At 54.2% G+C, this 16369-nt stretch overlaps 1 protein-coding gene across 4 annotated transcripts in view; it reads left to right on the top strand.

Moving 5' to 3' along the window:
* Positions 1-3153: 3153 nt before the first annotated feature.
* Positions 3154-16369, top strand: part of Vasp (vasodilator stimulated phosphoprotein) — a 14707-nt gene continuing 1491 nt past the window's right edge. The window contains exons 1-11 of one of the 4 annotated variants that reach the window (XM_028778697.1): positions 3154-3489; positions 10158-10329; positions 10413-10578; positions 12639-12723; positions 13498-13535; positions 13636-13877; positions 14023-14120; positions 15133-15184; positions 15333-15366; positions 15582-15627; positions 15734-15824. In XM_028778697.1, the coding sequence (XP_028634530.1) occupies positions 3485-3489; positions 10158-10329; positions 10413-10578; positions 12639-12723; positions 13498-13535; positions 13636-13877; positions 14023-14120; positions 15133-15184; positions 15333-15366; positions 15582-15627; positions 15734-15824 (1029 nt within the window). In that variant the 5' untranslated portion in view covers positions 3154-3484. Of the gene's footprint in view, positions 3490-10157; positions 10330-10412; positions 10579-12638; positions 12724-13497; positions 13536-13635; positions 13878-14019; positions 14121-15132; positions 15185-15329; positions 15367-15581; positions 15628-15733; positions 15825-16369 lie in introns of all 4 variants that reach the window. The other 3 variants (XM_028778696.1, XM_028778695.1, XM_028778694.1) reach the window with 3 other exon arrangements.

The raw sequence follows: 16369 nt of genomic DNA, 5'->3' as shown, positions 1-16369 counted from the left end.
CTCCTTCCACCACGTTGGTCCCAGGAATTGAACTCATATCCGTAGGCTCTGGAGCCAGTGTCTTTACCCACTGAGATGCCTCCCAGTGCATTGGTATTTTAAAAAGTTCTGTTAAGAAAAAAAGCTGTGCTGGGCCCTGGTGGTGAGTGCCTTTAACACCAGCACTCGGGGTTAGGATGGGGTGCAGAGGCAGGAGGATTTCTGTGAGTTTGAGGCCAGCCTGGTCTATAGAGCAAGTTCCAGGACAGCCAGGGCTACACAGAAATCCTGGAGAGAGAGAGAGAGGGAGAGAGAGAGAGAGGAAGAGAGAGAGTGAGAGAGAGAGCTGGGCAGTGGTCGAGTATGCCTTTAATCCCAGCACTTAGGAGGCAGAGGCAGGTGGGTTTCTGAATTCGAGGCCAGCCTGGTCTACAGAGTGAGTTCCAGGACAGCCAGGACTACACAGAGAAACCCTGTCTCGAAAAACAGAAAACAAACAAACAAACAAAAAACAAAAGAAAAGAGAAAGAAAGAAAGAGAGAGAGAGAGGGAGAGGGAGAGAGAAGAAAAAAGATTCATCAGGCTGGGTGTGTATCTGAGTAGAACAGTCTTGTCTAGTGTGCAAAAAGCCTTGTGCTCAGTCCTACAAACCCTGTGTCACGTATGTGCACACACACACATACACACACACACACGACCACAGTGATCAGGCTTATGTTTACTATGCTTAAAGTATTTCCACTGGGACTTCCCGTGTGTGTGTGTATGTGCACACGGGCCCCTGTGAGCACAGGGATGTGCTGGAGGTTAGAGATTACCGTCAGGAGCATCTCCTTGGACTATTCTTTGCCTTATTTTAGAAACAGGATCTGAGCAAACCTGGAGCTCAGTGGTTCAGCTAGCCAGTGAAGCTCGGCAGTCTGCTATGTCCCGCTGCCTCCAGTGCTGATGATGTTAAGAGATGTGTTTTTATATGGTACTGGGGACCCCAAACCCAGTCCCGATGATCACAGAACAGGTGCATCACCGTCTGAAGCCATCTCTCCAGCCCTGTTTAATTTATAGACTTTTATAGAAAAAAAATGCTAGCTCTTGCTTTAGTGAAGGCAGTATGGAACTTCACTCTTCCCATTTCACAGATGGTGAAACAGAGGAAAAACATCCAGGCGAAGCTCACATGCAGTGTGGTTCTCCTTTAGTTGGATAACTATCGTTCTGGCTCAGCCTTGTTGAGAACTCAGAAGCTGATAAAAATCTGAGCTCGTTCCAGTGCACCCAGAGACTGGGGGTCTCGAAGAATTATAGCCTAGGCCAGAGGTTTCCAACCTGTGAGTCGTGACTTCTCAGGGGATCAGAGGATCCTTCCACAGGGTCCCCTGAGACCATCGGAAACCACAGATACTTATATCACAATTCATAACTGTAGCAAAATTACAGTTATGAAGTGACAATGAAAATAGCTTGATGGTTCAGGGGTCACCACAACACGAGGGCTGCAGTGTTAGGAAGGTTGAGGACCGCTGACTTAGATGCATGTGTGTGTGTTACCCAAGGTTTTGTTTTGCTGTTTTTATTGTTTGTTTTTCATACAGAGTCCCATGGTGTAGCCCTGGCTGACTTGGATTTCACTATGTAGCCCAGGCTGGCTGACCTGGAGCTCATTATATATGGACCAGGCTGGCCTCTAACTCACTGAGACCTATTCTTACCCTGCCTTCTGAGTGCTGGGGTAAAGGTGTTGTGCTATCACATCTGGCCCATTTGCAGTTTTAATTTTAAAAAGATTTACTTGCATTATTTTTAATTATATATGTGTGTGGAAGTGGTGGGCATGTGCATATGAATGGAATCCTATAATTACAGGCAGTTATTAGCCCTGTGAGTGTTGGGAATTGAACTTGGGTCCTCTGCAAAAGTAGCAAGGTTTTTTTTTGTTTGTTTGTTTGTTTTTGTTTTTTTAACTGCGACCCATCTCCACAGGCCGTTTGTGTTCTTAAATAACCTCAGACATAGTTGAAGTCACCCTGTCGCCCAGGTTAGCCTCAAACTCGTGATCCTCCTGCCTCTGCTTCCTGGTTTGTGGCAGGACAACTAGTGTACTAGATTTTTCAGCGCAGAATTAAGTAAGAGTTCGGCCTGAAGGATGAGGTTCTTGCAAGTGAAGGCCAACAGGGAGCCAGCATCCAGGAAATGGACTGGCCAAAGGCCACGTGGATTGATTCCCCGAGAGTTTGAGGGGGAACCCAAACAAGGCGACCATAAGCTAAACCCATTCCCTGCCTCTGTGCCTCAGTTTCTCGATCTGTAAATCAGGAACTGATGTTTTCTTAGAGTTACCGCCTTTCTTCCTGCCAGGTGGAGCTCTACGGGAGGGGCGTGTCTGCATGATGATGTAACTCTGGGCGGGGTCTATGGGTCCCGCTGCTGAAGGATTGGAGGGTGGCCGGGCTCGACTCAACTCTGCTGTGTTGGCGGGGAAGGGGCTCCAGGGAGGGTCTCCGGACCTCTGAGCCTGTCGGATTGTTGAGATGATCCTACTGTCCCCCGTGGGCAAAACTAAGACGTAGTTGGGCACGCGTGGGGAGCAGATCGGGGTCCCACCTCCAACCCTTCGCTCCTAGTCTATCCCCCACCTTCGCCCCCGCCCCCACCGCAGCCGCGACCCGGCGGCGGTGAGTCAGCGGCCCGCCGCGCCCCCTCGCTCACTTCCTCCACACCTTCCCCCGGAGGGTGGGGGGCGGCGAGGGGTGGGGCCCGGCCTGAGAAGCGAGATCTGGGGAACAGGGGATGTGCGGAAGTGTTACTTAAAGGTGGAAATTGATTAGATCTCTTGCTTAACCAGAGGGACCCCCCCGCCCCCCCAAAAAAAAAAACTAAGCAGAAGTCCACGGAGCGAGTTGGAGTGAAGAACCTGCATCCCCAGATCTCTACTAAAGAATTCGATAGTGGAGACAGCTAGAGATCAAAGAAAGGCCCCTTCTCTTCCACCAAGCTTCCCCCTCCAGCTCGGGGGGGAGGCTCTAAGTGCACCCCCCACCCCCACGCCACGAGACTGTGGAAGGAGTGCGATTGCGGAAGCCCGAGGTTCCGCGTTGCCTTTTAAACGCTCTCCATCCCCCGCCTGGAGGCGTCCACGGCCCCTTTAAGGCGCAGGGCATTGTGGGTGTGGGGAGTGGAATTTTGGAACGAAATGTAGCAAAGAGAGTACAGTAGTAAGAGTAACCGCGGAGGTGCTGCCGGCCGAGGGGGTGCGCCGGCGAGGTTCGGACGCTGCACCCCGCTTCCCATCGCTGGGGATCTTAGCACATCAGAGTACCGGAGGGAGGAGGCGCCTGAGGACCCGCCCCGGCCCGGTCCACGTTCTCCCCAGGAAGCTGGACTCTATGGGGCGGGACCCCGAGAGAGACTGAGCAGAACCTGGAGCCAGCCCCGCACCCCTGCACTTCCAGTTAGGGGCGCCCCGGGAGCACTCCCCGTGGGCGCGCCGCCCGCCCTCCGCGCAGCCATGAGGTGAGCCCCGAAACCCCCAGCCGGGTCCCAGCCGGGAGCCGGCTCCGCGCCCCGCCTTTGTCCCCCTCCCCCCAGCTCGTTCGGGGCTGGGTTTAGGGGACACCGCGCTTTGGGCGTCCCAGATCTGGGCCGATGCCTCCTGGAGCGATCTCTAAATATCGACACCCTGTTTCTCCACACTACTCCCTAAAGGCTTGGGGCGGTGCCGGCTGAGGTTCTCTTGATGGCTTTCAGGTTTAGGGGCGCTCTCGGGACTCAGAATTTGAAGACTTGTGGGGGGGGGAGCACCTCCGAGTTCGCAGATAGGCAGAACCTCGCCGGGATGATCTGGTATAAGCGGGTTCAGAGTTACCGCCCCCAAATTCAAAACTAGGTGGGAGGCTGGTTTGAGAACCCGAGCCCTGAAACTCTTGAGTCTCGGGTTGTGGTCTTCGGACCCTTGCGTCTGGGGCACTCCAGAGTGGGACCGCGGTCCTTAACTTTGGGGGTACTTCTTGATGTCTCTAAATTTGGTGGACACGGAAGTTCTCCTGTAGAGGGGGGTCTTGAGAATCTGATCCTCGGGGCCTAGAGGGTCTGGATGGGACTCTTCTCCCGCTAGACACCCAGGCTGGGTTCTAGGGCCCGGGAGCACTCCAGGCCGAGGGCTGCTTCTGGTTCCCCCCCCACCTGGTGGACGGGGAGGGAGGGGGCGCGGCAGCTGGGGGAGGGGGGCCTTTGTCTTCCTGACTCACCTGTCGAGACAGCTGGTGTGGGGGGCGGGCCCCCAGTGAGCACTGTGGCCAGCTGCTTTCCCCACACCAACGGCCCCTCCCCCTGGGCTCAGTGTCGCCGGGTGTCACCCCCCCTTCCCCAAGCCGTGGGATTGGAGGAGGGGGCGCTGGGAAGCGTCAAGGTCATAGCCTTCTCCCTCAGGGACCCAGGCTTGCCAGCTTCTTCCAGCTCTCTTCCCAGGAATTTAATCCTGTGTGTGAGGGGGACCCGGGGATTTTTTTTTTTTTAAACTGTCTTCCCTGGGACCTGCCCTGAACTCCTGGGCTCACCTGAGGGCGGGGCCTGGGCTGACCGAGGCCTCCCCTCCTCTCAGCCCCAGCCCCCCATAACCTCTCCCTTGGGGCCACATCTTGACAATACTAATCTCCCTTCCTCCACTTTGGCTGGGACTTCCTGCCCCAAAGCCCCTGGCTAGAGGAGGAGTCTCCTGAGGACACTTTGGGCTTAACCCCCCATGTGCACATCCTCCAGTCTTGCCCTCTGACATCTAGGTGACATTCCTCTCTAGGATCCTGAGCTAGGACCCCTCCCTCCCGCCCTCCCTCCCATGTCTGTCCCTTGGTATGTGGGAGTGTTGTGATCTCGAGCAAGAAGGGGGACATCGAGACACCCTGGAGACTTCCTGCCTGGCCTTCCCTTCCCCCATGGGAGCTCTGTCCCCCGAAAGGGGGTCAGTTCCTCCACTGCCCCCTCCACTTGCTGCCCCCAGCCCCTCCCCTCCCCCACCCCTTTCCGGTCCCAGGCCGGGTGGAAGGCGGATGGCGGATGTCCGAGTTAGTGCCGCCTCACTCGCTGAGACCGTAAAAGGACAGGAGCGACGTCTAGGCCAGCCCCCTACACCCCCACCCCCAGCCCCAGTCCTCCTGCAGCCCGTCCCCCACTGGCTGTGGCCAGGGCCAAACAAACCTCCCTCCCCTGAGGGTAGGCACGAGTCGAACGGATTCCCCACCCTCTGAGGAGAGGGTCTCCCTCGTCCTCGATCACTTGCTGGGCTGTGTCACTTCTCCAAGGACAGCTAGGAGAGAGAGGAGAGAGGAGAGAGGAGAGAGGAGAGAGGAGAGAGAGAGAGAGAGAGAGAGAGAGAGAGAGAGAGCCCACCCCCAGACCCATTCCTTATTCCCAGCTGGGTAAACTGAGCTCCAACCCCCAGACTTTGAGTTCTGTGCCCTCAGAGGTTCTTATGTTGTGGTGGGCAGGGGCAGGACTGGCTTGGCTGGGAACAGCCCTGGGGGGAATGGAAAAGGAGGTGGTTGAGATGGAAAATTACAAGATATGGTTCTTTTTCTCCCAGTTTGACAAATATTTGCCGAGTGTCTGCCGCATCCGGGAGCTGGGAAAGGCAGAGAAGGGGTCAGAGGTCTGAGGGCTCTTGGGCAGAATTCTGAAAGCATGTGCTTAACTCCTCTCCTCTTGCAGTAACACATGTGATTCTTTTCTTTTTAAGTAGCGGGTTCAATCACACACCTTCGTGCCAGGCGGGGTAATATGGGTCTGGTTCCGTTTTCATCTCCACTGCAGTTAAGTGCAGTGCTAGTACAAGCATGTGCCCCTGGTCTTACCCCATTTTACAGATAGTAAAACTGAGGTGCAGCGATGTTAAGGAAATGGCCTGTTAAAGTTTAATGGTTTGGGAGTACGATGTGGTGACTCATGCCTGTAACACATTACTCAGGAGGTGAATGCAGGAGGGCCAAGAGCTGGAGGCCCTTGGGCTACTGAGTCCCAGTATCAAAAATATATAAAAATCAGCTTAGAGGTGGTAAAGTTTGAATTTGTACCTAGGACTGTCTAAGACTAGTAGTATTACAAAAAGGAAAAAAAAAAATCTAGAACCATACTTGCAGGCCAGCCTGGGCTGCAGAGTAAATTCTAGGCCAGTCTGGACTATTCTGCTTCAGATATGTGTGTGTGCACATGTGTGTCAAGTTTAATGGTGCCAGGAGATGGTGGGGTAAGGTTGGGGGTAGGTAGCAGTCGAGGGAACTGCCAGTATTTGGCCACCTCTGTCCCCAGAGGCTCCCTCCCTCTTAGGGTTCCCAGCTGCCAAGGTGGAGTCTGTCAACTGCAGGGTGTGGGTTCAGGTCTCTGTTGTTCCCTTTTATCCAATGGACTCAGTGTGTTGGGAACTTCCGGGCTGGGAAACTGAGGCACAGGACATGAAGCTTCATGGGAGGAGGGCAGGTCTACAACTGGCTGTCCAGCGAGGGAAGAGAGACTCACCTTCTACTGTGAAGGTTCTGGGGATGGAACTCAAGTCGTCACGGTTAGCAGCAAGCACCTTTACCCACTGAGCCATCCTGCAAGCCCTCCACTGTCCTCTCAGATTCCAGATCCTCTTGCTTCTGTCTAGAGCTGGGGTCACAGGTATATACCTCCTGTGGGGATTTTTCCACTCCAGCTCCTTGTCGGGACAGGGTCTCACCATGTAACCCAGGCTGGCCTGAAGCCTACAAAGTCTATCCTGCCTTCGCATCTCAAGAACAGGGCTCTCCGGCCCAGAACTGCTGCCTTTTATTTCCTCTGCCGAAACATCAGGTCCCCAAGGATCCCTTTGGCTCCCCAATGCATCTCTAGAACCTAGAGTGGTACCCAGCACTAAGGAGCACTCAGCAGTTGTGAATAGCAGACGCAACAGTCTGCTGCTGACATTTTGAAGGTCGACAACATTGTTGTGAGCATTGGGCTCCAATTTCCCGACACACCACTCAGCAGTCAGATGAGCCAGACTGACACCTTAGCCCTGTGATGGATGATGAAATGCAGGCACAGAGAGGTGAAGACACCTGGGCAAAGATCACACAGTGAGCGAGCAGAGGTGCTCCTTGTTGAACTCATGTTCACTGAAAGAAGAGAAAACAGTCTGGTTGGTATTTTGAAACAAGGCAAGGTATGAAAGAAGGAGTGTAGATCATGGGGGTGCTGCTTTCAAAAGGTGGGACGCCTAAATATACTCACTCCTAGGCAAGTGGTGTCAGCAGCTTCTCAGGTGACGAGGGCCTAGGGGAAATCACACTCCAAGTCTTCATGCTTTTGACCTAAATTCACTATTTCTTAACCTTTTCCTTTTTAAGGATTTGGAAAAAAAAAAGAAAAAAAAGTCTTCCATTTTGACTTTGTGTGGAGGTCAGAGGACAACTCCTGTTCTCTCCCTCCACTGGGATCGAACTCAGGTCTTGAGGCTTGGAGGCAAGCCCCTTCAGCTGCTGAGCCATCTCGCTGGCCCTGTTTTGGTGTTTCATTTCCTTGAGACAGGGTCTCACTGTGCTGCACAGCCAGCCTGGCCTCAAACGTGAGCTCCTCTTGCGTCAGCCTCCTGAGTGCTAGGATGACTGGGCGCAGGCCCCGTCGTCCAGCTGAGGCTGGTTCTGGTTTTTGTTTTTATCTTTATCGTGGGGCTTGAGTTACAAGGGTGTCTCAGAACAAAAGACGGTCAAGCAGAAAGGACTGTCGGGAGGTGTGCAGATGAAGTGGTCAGGGAGGAATTCTGGGAAGGGAAGACATCTAGGCAGAGCCGGGGGGGGGGGGGGGGGGGGGGGGGTGTGCAAGCGGAAAGGGGATGTTGGAACAGAATGTAAAAGTTGGAACAGACTGAGCAAAGGCAAGAGGGAAGGAGAGTGCCGAGCACAGGGGGCCTCACAAGCCTTGGATGGGGAGAAGACGGGTTTTGTGGAGGTGGGGGTGGGGGGGTGGGTGACGGGGTGAGTGAGAGTGCGCCAGGGACATGGGGACGGATGGACTCTGAGATTGGGTCTTAAGGTCCTTCTATAATGTCATCGTTCAGGCCTAGTTGAGGACAGGACCTGGCCCAGGGTCACTCAGCCAGGGTCACTCCCTCGGTACCAGAGCCGTGGCAGGGCAGGACTACCTGAGAGGCTAAAGTGCACCTGGGTGGGGCAGTGGTGCGGAGTCTGCCCTGGGTGTGGGTGGCAGGTGTGGGTGGGGCTTTAGCCCTGCCCTGCCAAGGGTGCCTGAGCCAGAAACAGTCCCTTGAAGCTATGCTTGTTTCCAGTAGCACCTGATGTTCGGATAGGACTGCAGCTCCGTCTGTGGTTAACTATGGGACCTGGGAGCCGGGGTGCCGGCTCACCTGGCTTCAGAGCCTCTCAGCTACTTTGTGCCTGTGTGGTGTGGGTGGAACATCCCACCTCTCTGGGCCTTCTCCACTGTATCCAGGTGGACCGGCGTCCATCCTGAAGGGACACAGTGGGACAGGAGGAGTGACCTGGGTAGGCTCGAGGCATGGGCCCAGGTAAAGAGCACCATACATGCAAAGCTGGGGCGCTAGGTTCAGCCAAGCCTGCCGAGGGGCTTTCCCTGCTGAACTCTCACAGCCTGGCGTCACGCCCCAGCCCCCAACCCCGACATTGCAGGGTGAAGTTTCTCTCCCCTGGAAACCACAAACTTCTTCTTTTCAGGAAAAAGCCTGGTGGGGGTGGGGTGAACTCCCCCCAACTTCCCCTGTCTGGTGAGGGTAGGTGGGGCCTGAGCTACCCCCAACTTCCTCTGTCTGTAAGTGACCTTGACCAAGTTACTTCCTGTCTGCAAGCCTTACTGCCTGCCCTGGAGGAGAACTGAGTCTTCCAGGAGGACAGGTGTGTTCGTGGGAGTCTAGTGTGATGGACCCTAGTACTGATACCTAGTACCTAGTGTCAGGGTACCCTAGTACTGATAGTACTGAGCACTCAGTACTGACTGTTGAGTGCCCAGTACCTCAGTGGTGACAGTGACCAAGCACTCGGTACCCCAGTGTATACTAGGTACTGTGCCTAGTACTTTAACCAGGTCCATTCCTACTCACAACCTTCTGGAGGTGGGGACTATCATGTCTTCCCTAAGTGACAGATGAGGGACATGAGCTCTCTGGTCATTTGGAAGAAGGGTTCGGCGGTTTGAACCCAGGTCTGTGGTGTCTGACTCTATATGTCAGCTGTTGTTTTCCTGCACCAGCCAGTGGCCTCCTCTGCTCTGCCTGCCCCCCAGGCTAGACCAGAGCTGCTCTCTGGGGTACTCCCCAGTCTGAATTCTTGACTCTTGAGACTCTGCTGTGCCAGGATTGGTCAGGTCTGTTCCTGGTACAGGAGTGTGCTTCCAGGAGGCTGGTGGCAGGGCAGTCTGTCTGGGCCACCGCTGTGTCTCCATCCCCAGCCACAGGGTGTGACTGTGCAGCCAGGAATGTGTGCCAAATGGCTGTTTGGACCCTGGGGAACCAGATGGACCAGGTGGCCAGTAAAAGCAGCCTCAGGGGACACATCCCCAGGGTCCTGGGATCTGGCCTCACACTTCCCACCCTTCTTATCTGACCCCAGCTGGGAGCAGTGGAGGGGGTGGAGAGTTGATAGGGGTGGGGAAACTGAGGCCAGGCAGAGGTTGTTCTCAGTTCACTCCCTGGTTGACTGCTAGTCCTGGCAGCTCTGCCTTTTCCAGCCGACCTGTATCTACTTTTGATTAAGGCTGTAGAGGCTGAACCCAGGACCTTGAGCAGGCTGCCTAGTTCCCAGCTCAAGCCTTATGGACCCCACTTTATCTCTTTCCTGACTTTTCTCTTCCTGTGTGTGGCCTGCCTGTCTCTTCCCTACAGTATCCTCATCTGTCAATCCATCTCCTTTTACAGTACTGTGGACTCAGCTCAGGGCCCGATCGAGCAAGCTGGGCAAGCACTCTACCACTGAGCCACGCCCCCAGCCCCTCACTGGGGGATTCTAGGCAGGGGCTCTACCACTGAGCCACGCCCCCAGCCCCTCACTGGGGGATTCTAGGCAGGGGCTCTACCACTGAGCCACGCCCCCAGTCATGCATATACAGCCACACTCCTGTCCACTGATGTGCAGGCTGCAGTCTTCTGCATATCGATCTAAGGAGAATGTGACTGGCTCCTCTGCTTTCTCCCCTGGCAGCGAGTCAGTCGTCTGTTCCAGCCGGGCCACTGTGATGCTTTACGATGACAGCAACAAGCGATGGCTCCCTGCTGGCACCGGTCCCCAGACCTTCAGCCGTGTCCAGATCTACCACAACCCCACTGCTAACTCCTTCCGAGTTGTTGGCCGCAAAATGCAGCCAGACCAGCAGGTGCAGGCTCCCTCTGTCCCTCTGTCCCTCTGTCCCTCCGCCTCCCTGCCACCGAGCCCCCGTCAACCTGTTCTCTCTTGTAGGTGGTTATCAACTGTGCCATCATCCGGGGTGTCAAGTACAATCAGGCCACTCCCATCTTCCATCAGTGGCGAGACGCCCGCCAGGTCTGGGGCCTCAACTTCGGCAGCAAAGAGGACGCGGCACAGTTTGCAGCCGGCATGGCCAGCGCCCTAGAGGCCTTGGAAGGTTAGATGGGCAGGTGGGACGGTGTTGGGGCTCACACTGTTGCGATAGGGAGGCTGAAGCAGGAGGATTGTAACCAGTGCCAGGCAGGCCTGGATGATGTAGCAAGACCCTGTCGTATATAGATACGTAAATAAAAGCGGGACTGAGGACATAGATCTGTAGGTAGACAGCTCACCTGGTGTGTGTAGCTCTGCACTCAGTCCTGTAGCACTGCATAAACTAGGTCTGGTGGCACACGCCTGTCGTCCCAGCGCTCAGTAGGTAGAGGAGAAAGAATAATGAGATTTGGGCTATCCTCAGCTACACAGGAAGTGTGAGTCCAGCCTGAGCTAAATAAAGCTCTGTCTCAATAGTGTGTGTGTGTGTGTGTGTACACTCGTGCATGTGCATGCGTGTGTTGGAGGACAGGAGAGGTGGCTCAGTGCTTAAGAACATTTACTGCTCTTCCAGAGGACCTGGGTCTGACTCTAAGCACCCACGTGACCGGTGACCCAGAGTACTAAGGGCTCTGACATCTGACCTTTGTGGGCACTTGACACACATGTGACACACAGAAATACAGGTATAGCCAAAACACTCATACATATAAATTTAAAAATAAAAACAAAACACAACCAGCGTGGTAGTGCATGCTTTTAGTCCCAGCACTCGGGAGGCAGAGGCAGGTGGATCTCTGAGTTTAAGCCAGCCTGGTCTACACAGTGAGTTCCAGGACAGCCAGGACTACACAGAGAAACCCTGTCTCAAACAACTAAACAGACTGGAGTTTGGGCTCAGCAGTGCTAAGCTGCCTGAAGCTGCTATCCTGCCCTTCAGGGCCTGAGTCTGCCTACCTAGAAATCAGCTAACTCATGGAAGAAAACCCTCATGGGAACTGTCACCGATTGGTGTATGCTGAGGTAGAAAGGGCCCTCTCTAAGAGAGCAGGTTTCCTTTGACCACTTGCTGCGCCAGGATGTTGTCCCGCCTCACTGCGTTCCCTTTGTTGGTCGTGGTGGTACACATCTGTAATAAGATAAGAGCTTTTGAGAAGGTGAGGGGTGAGATGGTGGAGAGTTCTGGGCCTTTCTGGGCTCCATAGTTATATCTGGTGTAAAGCAAAGTCCGTAGGTAGCAATACTAAGGCAACAGCTTAGTGGTACAGGATTGCCCACCGTATGCCAGGCCCTGGTGCCATCCTAGTTCAAAATAAGGTCTCTATGTGCTATTTCTGCATCTTTAATTTTTATCTTATTTACTTATTTGTTTATTCATTTATTTATTTATTTTGAGACAGGGGTTTCTCTGTGTAGCCCTGGCTGTCCTGAAACTCACTGTAGACCAGGCTAGCCTCGAACTCAGAAATCCACCTGCCTCTGCCTCCCAAGTGCTGGGATTAAAGGCGTGCACCCTCTGCCCAACTACATGGTATTTCTTACTGTTTCTGGAAACACTGAGCTCATATGGTGGTGATCTGGGTCAAGTGGAGACTCTGGTGCAGGGAACAAGACTTTTCTTTATTTTTATTCTTTTTAGCTTTCCTAAGGATGCCAAGATCCTGTCATTGTTTTTAGAGGTGCTGGTGATTGAATGGGGAGTGGCTTTGGACAGGCTACTCAGGTCATCTACCACTGAGCCAAGTCCCCAGCCCCCTCAAACAGCACTTTCAAAGCCTTGTCCTGGGTGACTGCTCTGCTTTCTGTAGAGGGAGAACAGCCCAGTGGCTGAGGTGTTGCCTTCACAAGGCCTTGCCAGTCTTAGTGGAAGAGCTTGACTATCCTGTGTGGAGAAGTGCAGGCCTGAGGTTGGTCCCTCTGGGCTGGAAAAGTGATTGTTCCTGCAGATTTCTAACCTGCGTGGCCTAGCAGCTAGTGGGACCTCTGTGTTCCGTGGGTGTCCCACCACGCATGCAGGGACTCAGGCACAGGGAGGCCGCTCCTTGCTCTCTTTCCTGGGTGCTGCCCCTTTTAAGGGCTGTCAGGGCCTCTGGTGCACTGGGATGGCATCCGGGTGAGGGGAGGGGAGACTGAGGGAGGGCGGAGCTCCTGCTGTCTTACTGTGGCTTTCCCTTTCCCTTCCAGGAGGTGGGCCTCCCCCGGCCCCAGCACCCCCTGCCTGGTCTGCCCAGAATGGCCCCTCCCCAGAGGAGCTGGAACAACAGAAAAGGTGGGGACCCTCTAGGCATCCTATAGCTCCCAGAGTTCAGAACCTGCCAGTTTTCACTTTCTAGAAAAGTCAGAGGGCCAAGAGTCTAGAAGAAAACAGTATTTAGACACCAGTTGCCAAGCTCCTGGGGACCAAGAAACTGCAAAACTGGGCGTGGTGGCGCACAACCTGTCATCTCAGTACCTGGGAGCCTGAGGCAGGAGCTCTGCTAAGAGTTTTGAGGCCAGCCTGGGCTATGGAGTGAATTCCAGGCTAGCCTTAGAAATCAGTAGGGGACCCCACTGTAAAAATCAACATGGTGGTACACACCTTTCCAAGCATTCAGAGCCCAGCCTGGTCTACAAAGTTCCAGGCTAACCTATGCTACACAGTGAGACCTTGTCTAAATAGGGAGAAAAGAAAAAAGAAAAAGAAAATCTAACCCCCTCCGGAAAGAATCTAATGAGGAAATGAACCATTCTGGCACTGCCCCCACGCCCCCCGCTCCCCACTCCACCCTCCACACCAGGGTAGCACAGCTTTCTGAGCCAGTGGCCACTTTGGAATCATCTGTTTGCATAGTTGAAAAGAATGCACCCAAGCCCCATCAGTGTCTCCTGCTTCTTGTTTTCATCCCTGGGCCCTCGGAAGGCAGACTTGGAGGGAGGGCAGGCACCAGTCTCACCGGTGACCTGAGAGATGAACCAGAGGCTTCTGGTTGTGTGTCTTCCCCCCCTCCCCCCTCCCCCAGCTGGCTTGGTTTGGGGACTGAAGCAGCTTCTTTCCCCTGTACAGGCAGCCCGAGCATTTGGAGCGCCGGGTCTCCAACGCAGGTGATGGCTCATGGGGACCTCCCTGGAGGAGCAGGTTGGGCAGGGAAGATACAAAATCAGGCTTCTCTCTCAGCCATACCATTCTCTGTGTTTACTACAGGAGGCCCACCTGCTCCCCCAGCTGGGGGCCCACCTCCACCTCCAGGACCTCCCCCTCCTCCGGGTCCCCCTCCAGCCCCAGGTCTGCCTCCCTTGGGGGTATCTGGGGCAGGTCATGGAGCAGGGGCAGCCCCACCCCCTGCACCCCCACTCCCTACAGCACAGGGCCCCGGTAGTGGGGGTTCCGGGGCCCCAGGCCTGGCTGCTGCCATTGCTGGAGCCAAACTCAGGAAAGTGAGCAAGGTGAGGAAATATCTGGGAGTGGCTGGGATGACACCCTCAGGGGACAATGGGAGGTGGTCAGAGTCCCCCAAAGGTGTCACAAGAGGGCTGGGGAGTCATCTGGCCTGCCTGTGACGCCTTCTTCCCCTTTTCATTCTTTCAGCAGGAGGAGGCCTCTGGGGGGCCCCTGGCCCCCAAAGCTGAGAACAGTCGAAGCACTGGTGGGGGGCTTATGGAAGAGATGAACGCCATGCTGGCCCGGAGGTGAGCCTGGGTCCCTCAGAAGTCAGCCACATGCTGCAGTTTCAGGGTTAGGCTGTTGGGAGTGCTGACTGGGGCCTCCTCCCCTTCCTGGCCTCTCTCCCTTCCCTCTCATGTCTAGCCTAGGCTGAACTTCTGATGCTCCTGCCTCAGCCTCCTGAGCACTGGGATGTCACACCTGCACCCAGCTTCTTTGTGTCTTTGAGTGGCAGTGCTGCCTGATGACAGCCATCCGCTGAGGTGGCTCACAGGCTGTAAAGTGCTCACACTCTGTGCTTGAGCCATAGGAGACCCTCCCTGAACATTCTAGAAGCTTAGACGGTCTAGAAGCCCCCTCACCCTTACAGTTCCTAGGGGGACCCCTCCAAATTCGCGAGGAGCAATCTCTGAGCTGGATTTTTCCTTAAATTTTAAGTTCTTTCTTTTTACTTATTGTATATGAGTGTGTCCATGGCTCCCCAGAAGAGCGGTTGGTTTCTCTCCTTCCACCATGCCGGTTCTGGGAATCAGAGTCAAGTTTAACAGTTCCTTCCTGAACCATCTCATCAGCTCAGAACTGGATTTTTGGTGTTGCTGTTCTCAGCCCTGGCTAGGCTGGAACTTAGAATGATTCTCCTGCCTCTGCCCCTCACATGGGATTACAGGCTTGTGCCATGCTGTCCCGTGTATTTTTCTGTTTTTGAGACAGTCTCTCACTGTGTAGAGCAGGGAGGCTTTGAACTCACAGAGATCTGCCTGCCTCTCTTTTTAAAAGTATTATTACATTTATTTATTCATTGTGGATGTGTGTTTATGTGGAGGTTCGATAACCTGCGGGACTCAGTTCTCTGCTCCAACCTTCACATGGGTCCTCAGGATTCAGTCAGATGATTCAGCTAGGTGGCAAGCACTGCTGTCTGCCGAGGTATCTTGCAGGCCCCTTCTTTAACTTTTCAACCTATCCTGGAATTTAGTGAGAGGGGTCCTAGGACTGGGGAGCATGAACTTTAGCTTGTCTTTGCTTGCCCCTCTGCAGAAGGAAAGCCACACAGGTTGGGGAGAAGCCCCCCAAAGACGAGTCAGCCAGTGTAAGTAGGGGGCTCTATATTCCTTATGATGTACCCTAGTACCCTAGGGCAGGGAGGAGGTGTGACAGGGTTGAGCTGGCTTTGGACTTGGAAGAGGAACAGTGGCATAGAAAGATTAGTTTATGATACTTTTATTTACCGCCAGCAGGAGGAGCCAGAGGCCCGACTCCCTGCCCAAAGTGGTGAGTGACAGTGCTGTCTATCTAAAGAAACTACAAATCCCAGGATGCATTGTTCTTGCTTAGAAAGCACTTAAGAGGAAAAATCTGTGAAAACAGTACTGGGGATTGTAGTTTTCTAAAATTCTTTGCCCTGGTGAGTTGAGTGGTGGTACAGTACTGTGGGGGCAATGCTTGTCTCTGATCTTTCTTATTTGTTGCCCCACCCCCACACACAGAACCTGTTCGAAGACCCTGGGAGAAGAACAGCACAACCTTGCCAAGGTGGGTCATGACTATTGGGGAGGAACATAATATAACCCCTGGGATAGGAAAAGCGGGAGGCAACCCACCACCCAGCCTCATTCCTGTCCTGTACCAACTCTTTCAGGATGAAGTCATCCTCTTCTGTGACTACCTCCGAGGCCCATCCCTCCACGCCCAGCTCCAGTGATGACTCTGACTTGGAGAGGGTGAAGCAGGTAGCTTGGGGAAATAGCTAGAGAAATGCCAGGAAAGACAGACCTGGCTCCAGAATGGTTCTAGGAAAGGCTTGGAACCTCTTCTAGCCCGAGCAAAGGACCTGGTGGGTGGGGTCTAGGGGGAGAGACACCCACACTATATTCTAGTAGCTATAACAGGCCTTACCAGTCTATCATGCATTCCTGCTGAGTCCCCAGAATCCTCAGTGGTTCAGTGGCCCCAGCTATCCATCTCTAGTGAGAGTTGGCAGGAGGCTATGTACATTTGGCAAGCTTGGTACTGGATGTTCTCCAGTACTGTTCTGCTGGCCCCAAAGATCTAGAACTCTCCTATAGAACAGTCCCATCATTTTGTGACCTTGACAGCTGTGTCGAAGGATGAAGGTGGGAAGGGTTGCTGAATCAGCTTTCTCTGTCTTCAGTCAAGAAGAAAGGGAGGTGAACCTGGTTAAGCGGAAGAATGCCAAGAACACTGCAGGGAGGGGCTGGGGGCGTGGCTCAGTGGTAGAGCCCCTGCCTAGAATCCCCCAGTGAGGGGCTGGGGG

The sequence above is a fragment of the Grammomys surdaster genome, unplaced genomic scaffold (assembly GCF_004785775.1).
Source record: "Grammomys surdaster isolate TR1022 unplaced genomic scaffold, NIH_TR_1.0 339, whole genome shotgun sequence".
Taxonomy (NCBI): domain Eukaryota; kingdom Metazoa; phylum Chordata; class Mammalia; order Rodentia; family Muridae; genus Grammomys; species Grammomys surdaster.
This window is presented reverse-complemented; position numbering and strand designations above follow the sequence as displayed.